This window comes from Gopherus evgoodei, chromosome 4 (genome assembly GCF_007399415.2).
Source record: "Gopherus evgoodei ecotype Sinaloan lineage chromosome 4, rGopEvg1_v1.p, whole genome shotgun sequence".
NCBI lineage: Eukaryota > Metazoa > Chordata > Testudines > Testudinidae > Gopherus > Gopherus evgoodei.
Window position 1 is genome coordinate 108,872,519 of NC_044325.1, and position 7,964 is coordinate 108,880,482.

Sequence of the window (7,964 nt, forward strand, 5' to 3'; positions counted from 1 at the left end):
GGCGTCCCCTAGCGGGCGAGTTGCGCAACATGTGGGGGGGGGGGCGTCTAGCTTTCCTGATTCTGCGCATTTAGAAGATTAAAATATCCCCCCATATTAGACGGGTGGGACTTGGTGTAAGTGTCTAACCAAAGCCCCCCGCGGGATTCCAGCGGCGCCCCGCTGCTCAGCACCGCGCTGGGCGGGGCTGGACTGGCTAAGCTTGCACGGCCACGCGCAGCCACCTATGGAATAGCGAAGAGCTGCTGGGCAAGGCTTTATCGCCCCCTACTGGCCCCGTGCTTGTGTAACCTTCGCTAGCTGTATTCCCCCCCTCCCATTTCTCCTGCCTTCCCCCAGTCCCCATCTAGCCCGTTCCCCAGCCCCGGCTACCGAGACCTGTAGCAGTTCCCAGGACGCGGCGTCCAGACGGCTTCCGTGGGCCTTGGGTGGCGTGTTCTTTACTCAGGACTCGTGAGGGGCTCGTTGCACGGGCCCGCTGCTATGTCTCGCTCTGCATCCTACCATGCCCCAGCCCCAAGGGCTCTAACGGGGGGCTGTCAGGAGCTCCCTTCCGTGCGTGATGCCCTTTGAACACACCGCTAGACCACTCTCTCCTTTCCCCCACCCCAACATGTCCTCCCTCGTCTAGATTTACACCTGATTTCTCCGTCGTGTTAGAAAGACCCCCCGTCCGCCGAGCCACCACACGTTATCAGCCTGGAAAAGATTTGGAAGAGAGGAGCACAAATCCGGGCAGGCTGATTAAACACTATTTCTGTGCCCGAGACAGCCCAAAAGTCAACGAGGGCTGGAATAAACCCACTGGGAGGACGGGAAGGGGAGAAATGGATGGTTGGCCGCCTCCTCTTTCTGCAAAGCAAGTCCACAGCAGAGAATTGCAGCGATACGTGATTACAAGCTGCTGCTTTCATTTTAGACTCAGCATTACCACAAACCCCACGAAATACCTTTCCCTGTCAACCGAAAGGCTGACGCGTGACGTGAAGGTTGAATATATTTCTAGATAATCTAAGGCAATGATTGCCTTTCAGGAGCCAGTCTCTATACACTCTTGACACAGACTCCCCATATCCACTTTAAAACTCATTTCCTTTATTTAAAGGTACCATCTCTCCAGTTTTCTGTTAAACACGCTTTCCCCCCCTCCTCTTTTCTTCTTGGTCCCTATTCTCACAGTTTTGCATACAGTAAAAAGCAAACCAGAGATAGTAAAAAGCAAACAAATCGATTGCATCTTCAACGGGAAGCCGGCGATCAATGTCAGTATCCCCTCCTTTCTAAATGGGGAGCTGGCAACTGGGCATATACCAGGCGGCTCGCATGGTGTTCAGGAAAAGGCTGGAACGCTCTCCAGCTTGATTTCGAATTATTTTAGGGGATTCTTTTACAAATCAAACTCAAGAGTACTATTATCTGGCCAGAGACATGGCATTACTGTTACAACGGAGTCACGTTTATTCAAAATGATGTGAAGTCTACGTGGAAAGTTTTCGAACCATTCAATGTTTTCTCCTATCAGACCACAAACTGATTTAGTCAATCAAAGAAAATGATTTAGAGGGGAAAACACCGAAAATACAGTAGTCCTTTTTCGCCTTCAGACTGCTTCCCGGACTCCTTGAAAATCAACTGAACCCTATTCCTAGTTATAAAAGTTACATAGCATTATATTTTTTTCACTTTTGCAAATCATTGTATGAGAAAATATTAGGTTCCTAGGAGAGAAACTAAAAGCAGGAGAGGGGGAAAAAAACAAAAAATGCATGTGTGATCCTAAAAACAGCATCCAGTTCACTTGCATTTCCTGAAAAGACAAAATACAATAGGAAGGAAAAAAATCAACCTGCAATGCGAAGCTATATTTTCGTCTGAACGAAAAAGTTGCGATTCCTATGTTTACAAGAAGGGCCAACGTTCCCTTACAAGCGATACCACTCAATATTTATCAAGCACCGTGAAGATACATTTTAAAGCTACCATTAAAGGAATGTATATTCATTTCTTTGTGACTCATTTGGTTCTATCGTTTTATTTTACTGTTTCTTAATCGCTGAACAGAAGAGAACGTTTGCAAAATGCAATAAAAGAAAAGAAATATCTATTTTAGCTAGCTAACTCTATCTCATCTGCAATAGCCAATAGTTCAGTTTAACAGCAGAAATCTTTTGCACGTAGCAAAAGACTCAGTCGGAGTAGCACAGATCACAACCTGAATATAGTTGTTTTTATTTTCTTTGCAATATTATTAATCAGGAAGCCTTTACATAAAAATAATATCCCAAAACATTTACAGAAATACAAAAGCCTAAAATACCATTTGAACAAGGGTGAGAACAGGAGCGCTCATGCAGAAAAGAGTTAAAATAAAGATGATCCCACTGTGACGCTTATTTTCTGGCTGCAGTTTGACATTTGCAAAAAGTTTCCTACAACTTTTGCCTGACAAGGGCTCCAGCTGCCCTCCAATCAGACGCGACCCCTTCCTTGCCCACCCCCTCCAAGACCCCAGCCGCTGCCTCCTTGGGGCTAAGGGATTGGCCGGCAGGTGAAAGGGAGCTCGTCCTGCAGGAATCCCCACCCGCCCTCAAGCAAGGCTTTGGGATAAATAGAGTCACAAATTGTGCTATCTGGATGGGCATCGGGGAGGGTATTTCAGTGTCATGCCAAGGCAGCTCTGAACTGGGGAAGAGAGACAATCACTAGCCAAAGCTAAAGAACTATTTCGTCTAAGCCTAGGAAAAAGTGTCTCTCTCTCAATTAATTGGAGACTGGTGTGAGAGCGTTAAAAGTCTGGGGGGAAAGTTAAACTAGATTAATCTGGTGTCTGGAAAATAAACTCCCCGATTAAAGCATTTTTGCTTTGCACTGATCGGCTGGGCTCCTGCGGCTTCTGCCCCTGCTTTTATTCCTGCCCACTCCACCCTTTGCTGCCCCCATGGACTTGCTAGGCCCCATGGAGATAACGGATGGCTCCCTCTGCTCCTTCTCGGCGGCCGATGACTTTTACGATGACCCCTGCTTCAACACCTCGGACATGCACTTCTTCGAGGACCTGGACCCGCGGCTGGTGCACGTGGGTGGCTTGCTGAAGCCGGAGGAGCACCCCCACCACCACGCGCACCACCACGAGGACGAGCACATCAGGGCGCCCAGCGGCCACCACCAGGCCGGCCGCTGCTTGCTGTGGGCTTGCAAAGCCTGCAAGCGGAAGACCACCAACGCCGACCGGCGGAAGGCGGCCACCATGCGGGAGCGGCGGCGGCTCAGCAAGGTGAACGAGGCGTTCGAGACGCTCAAGCGCTGCACCTCCACCAACCCCAACCAGCGCCTGCCCAAGGTGGAGATCCTGCGCAACGCCATCCGCTACATCGAGAGCCTGCAGGCGCTGCTGCGGGAGCAGGAGGACAGCTACTACCCGGGGCTGGAGCACTACAGCGGCGAGTCGGACGCCTCCAGCCCCCGCTCCAACTGCTCCGACGGCATGGTGAGTGCGGGGCGGCTTCCGGGGGCTTCGGCCCATGAGATGGGAAATGAGGCCCCCCTCCTGTACCCTGATCCTCGGGAGGAAGGAGGGCAGCCCCGCTACCCCCCATCATGATCCCTGGGAAAGACACTGGAAGTCCCAACGTGTTTCCGGACCTGGGATGGGAGATGTGGTCCCCATTTCTACCCTGATCGGGGAGTGGGCTCCTATGTATCTTGGCCCCTGCCTGTGAAGGGCGATGGGGTCCCTTACATACCCTGATTGGGGAGCCTGTCTTTGAAACCCCCCTGAGTGTAAGGAGGGGAGTGGCTGATCCCTAGGAAAGGTAGGGATCCCCATTCCGATGTGCCTGCTGCCCTTATCGCTGAACCCTTCAAGGACAGACCTGGGGCAGAGTAGCTAGGGGATCCTGGCTATATCTCCCTGAAATAAACGTGGGAGTCATAGGAGGGCTGGTGAGAGATACTTAGTTTTCTTCCCTCAGTCATAGTGAGTGCTATCACACTTTGATTTCAGTGAGGAGAGCTGGGGCCCACACTCCTTAGGAAGGGGTTCCCTCTGCGACCAAAGTGCAGCTGCAGATCGGGAAACTGATGTTCCAGCTCACCTGTAGTGCAGCTCTGGAGAAGTCTTGCTTGGGTTCCACAGTCTCTGATCCTTATAAGGGGAACCCGAGGGGAGCTCCTGATCCTGGAGTAAGGAAGGGGAATCTCTTCACCTCATTGTGCAGCTAGGGCTGCAGTCTCAATGTCCCTAGCCCCCACTCCTCAAACACAAAGTACCTCTGAGATGGGAATCACAATAAAGGTTTAAGAGCCACTGGAACAGAAGGCTGTTCCCTGAAGGGGATGGTCATTACTGGAGCTGAATGTTTGGGAGGATAATAGAGTTAGCAGAGCTGACGGAAGCTTTATGTAACTAATCCCTCCTCAAAATACAGCATTCTCTTTTCTTTTGGTGGTAGAATCCCTGCTATTGGGTGTGAAAGTATCAAAGTATAAACCATATCTGGTAGGCTGTTTTTCTGTATGAAATGGTAATAGAGTGCTAAGAAGAAAGACTACTGATGGGGGAAACACTTTTAAAATATTATGACAATTAAGTGCTTTCCCCACCAACTCCATTAACAAATCAAGGACCAAATGTTCTGTACTGTAATTCAAAGAGTCAGCGTAATCACTGATTACAATGTTATGAATTTATCTTTGTGTGTACAAAGAAATTTTTCTTTGTTTGTGGCAAAAAATCCTTGGAATAATTCAGTAATATAAAATATTCTGGATTTAATATCTTCCCTAGAAGGTTTTTTCCCCTCATTCTGGGAAGCTAAAAATTTACCCTATTTCAGCAAGGACTGAGGCTATGGTGCAGATCAGAGACTGGAATATGAAATTAAGTGGTTTTTGAAGACTGTGAAAATTCTGTTTCTGAGCTGGTGATATGTATCCATTCTTTTGGTTTCCAGATGGAGTACAGTGGGCCCTCTTGCAGCTCTCGCAGGAGGAATAGCTATGACAGCAACTACTACACAGAATCACCAAATGGTGAGTATTTGCCTTAATGCCAAAGACAAGTGTGTGGAGGTGGAGACTGTCAGCAGAGCAAACTTCTCCTGCCTCTTCTGTCACCACTTGTGCTCAGCCAGCAAGCTATGGGCATTGATACAGGACACCCCCCTTCCCCAATTGTTTCTATGATTCTGTTTGCATCTTGTACGTGCATTTCATGTAACAATTATATTCCTTACATTGTGCTTTGGCATGCATGTTCATTTCTGAAAACAGGTTTCAGATTTTAAACTGCTTTGCAACAGAAACTGACCCACCCAAAACCTTGGATCCAAACTTTGGAGAAGTTCTCAGCTGAATCCAAAGCAACTAACTCCCTTTCTGTATCGAACCAAAACCCTGGCTCCAAATTCCCTCAGACTGGTGGTAGTTCACATCCAAACTTTGATGCTTGGGCCCTTCGCTACTTTGCAAGTTCTAATATTGTCTCTGATTTTGACTGATTAGCATCTTTCAATAATATTTATTTCATATACATTGCCACTGAACCTTTATGTGCTCAGAGCCATGCAAGGTTGGTTGTTTTTTGGGTCCTCTAGAAGAACTACTTCCCCAATTACTCATTGGGTTTATTGATCTCCTTTTCCCTCTATCCTTAGATCCAAAACATGGGAAGAGTTCAGTTGTCTCCAGCCTGGACTGTCTATCAAGCATTGTGGAGAGGATTTCCACAGATAATTCCACCTGCCCAGTGCTGCCTACAGTGGAAGGTGGAGCTGAGGGCAACCCCTGCTCACCCCAAGAAGGAGCTACCCTGAGTGAGAGTGGAGCCCAAATTCCCTCACCTACCAACTGCACCCAGATTCCCCATGACACCAGCAATCCCATCTACCAAGTGTTATAAAGCCAGGTCCAGCTGCACTGTTATGCAAACACAAACTGCTATATGCTGCAAGCTCAAAGGCCTGCCTTGAAAAGACTATTTCTTTTTCCAGTTCTAAAATATCTTTGAAAATTCCTTCAAATATATAATTTTTCAAGCCTATATTACTTCAAAATACACTTATTTATTGGTTGTTGAACTAAAGCTGTTTAACATATCTAGAGGTAAAATTGCATAGCACAACATGGCCGATGTTTATAATCTGTGCTTTGGGGAATGGGAACCTGGCTCTTGAGTTCTGGTAACACTTTTGAAAAGAAGAAAACTGGATGAATCTCAGGAGTAATGTCATGAGACTTCCTTACTGTTACCCCAAATCCTGCCCAAAATAAGGTTGTGGACCATTTTTTGTAATACTTTTTTGTATAATTGTAAATAAGAGTTGCTTTGCAAAAAAAAAACAACCCAAACAAAAATACAAAAAAAAAGGAATTAAATATTTAATGTTGCTTGGTTTGTCGTGCCAAACTTTAACTTTATATATTTATACAATGTGGTTGCCAAGAATGTTTTCAACAATATTCTAAATAAAGATCCTTATTTATAAAATCAGTGGTGTTACCCTGACTTTCCTTAGGGCTTCTAGAATTGCTACCACATTTAGGAGTGGTGCTCTGAGTGCTGCACTTGGCAGGAGGAACATTCAGGCTGTGATACAGCACAGCAATCCAGCCATGTCCCACGGAGTCCAGTTATTGTGCTAAAGTGCTTTGCTGAAGTGGGGTCCATTTTTTTGGTATCCTTCTGAGGTGCTTTCTTACCTATTTCTGTCTTAATAATCTGAGATTATTATGAAATCTATATAGAGCCAGAAATACTTGGTACTTTACAAGCATAAAGACTCGTTCTCTGCCCCAAGGAGTTTACAGTATAATGGTTCAATCTCAAAGGCACTGTATAAGAGCTAAGTATAATTATGAGAATCCTCAATTCCCCTTGCACTTAATGGGGAGTCAAAGTCATTCAGCACCCTGCTGAAGGTGCTCAGCATCATGCAGGATCAGGAACCAAATTAGCAAATGACTGTTTAGATAAGAAATTGATGTTCTAACTCTAAACTGACATTTGGTATTTGAATATTCTTGGACACCAGAAAATAAATGGAGCTCCGTTAGAGCTATGGAGTTCAGGTCCCTGCCTAGGTTCAGACCTGCACCTCAGCTTTCCCTAAGGTCAGGGATGTTCATATTTGAGGGTCTAGCTTTCATGCAATTAGAGAAAAGCCTAAGAAGTTAAGTTTGGATTTGAGCTTTCCCTGTCTTTGGAGGTGCTACAATCCAGGGATCTGGTCTGGTTTGGAGCCCTCTCTAAAAATAATCAGTGAACTAAATATCCTTCAACATATGTAAGCTTGTGATCTTGCCATGAAATTTGTTTTCCCTGAATACAGATTTACATCAATAAATTACCCTTAGTCCATACGTGAATGTTTATGCGAGAATAACTGACTGCTCTGACACAATGAAACAACCCATTCTTTTCACATCACTGTGATTTATGCATTTATTTAAACATTACAAAAATAAACCTTAAGAAAATCCCATAAGCAAGTGACTGATGTTCCAAATAATTCGGTAATGGTGCAGCCATTACATTCTCTGAGAATTGCATAAAAGTGAAGTGTGCAGACCTCATCTCTTCTGCAGGAATGTGGGAAACAGCCATTGCCACTGAACTGCCTCCCACTTCCTGCCCCCCTGACCCGCACTGAGGGGCTGTCTGTAGGGATCACATCTCACATGGGGAAGTGGGTAGCCCCATGTTGGATGGAGCGCTGCATCACCCCACCGCCCACCCCCTCCAGCCCTGTATAGCCTACCCAGAAGAGGTGTGTTCAGAACTGCCTCCCACCTAAAGTGGGGATCACTCTTTAAGGACTCCTGGGGACAGCAGCAGCCAGGGGAAATTCCTGGAAGCATGGCTTAGACAGTGTTGACATTAAACCAGGGAGGAGGCATACAGCCTCTGCATGGATTGCCCTAGCCTCCCACTGATCTTAGGTGATTCTCAGGCCTTATGGCCTGGT

General features: G+C 46.5%; 1 protein-coding gene across 1 annotated transcript; it reads left to right on the forward strand.

Moving 5' to 3' along the window:
• Window positions 1-2,620: 2,620 nt before the first annotated feature.
• On the forward strand, window positions 2,621-6,467 carry MYOD1 (myogenic differentiation 1). The gene is made up of 3 exons (XM_030560502.1): window positions 2,621-3,487; window positions 4,953-5,031; window positions 5,655-6,467. The coding sequence occupies exons 1-3, from the start codon at window positions 2,939-2,941 to the stop codon at window positions 5,897-5,899; spliced, it is 873 nt and encodes a 290-aa protein (XP_030416362.1). The 5' UTR covers window positions 2,621-2,938; the 3' UTR covers window positions 5,900-6,467.
• Window positions 6,468-7,964: the final 1,497 nt, after the last annotated feature.

What these genes read in the sequence shown, in the direction of transcription:
- MYOD1 (XM_030560502.1), top strand. Translation starts at nt 2,939, where the DNA reads ATGGACTTGCTAGGCCCCATGGAGATAACGGATGGCTCCCTCTGCTCC. An exon ending in CCAACTGCTCCGACGGCATG is followed by an intron (nt 3,488 to 4,952) that starts GTGAGTGCGGGG and finishes TTTGGTTTCCAG; the next exon opens with ATGGAGTACAGTGGGCCCTC. An exon ending in CTACACAGAATCACCAAATG is followed by an intron (nt 5,032 to 5,654) that starts GTGAGTATTTGC and finishes CTCTATCCTTAG; the next exon opens with ATCCAAAACATGGGAAGAGT.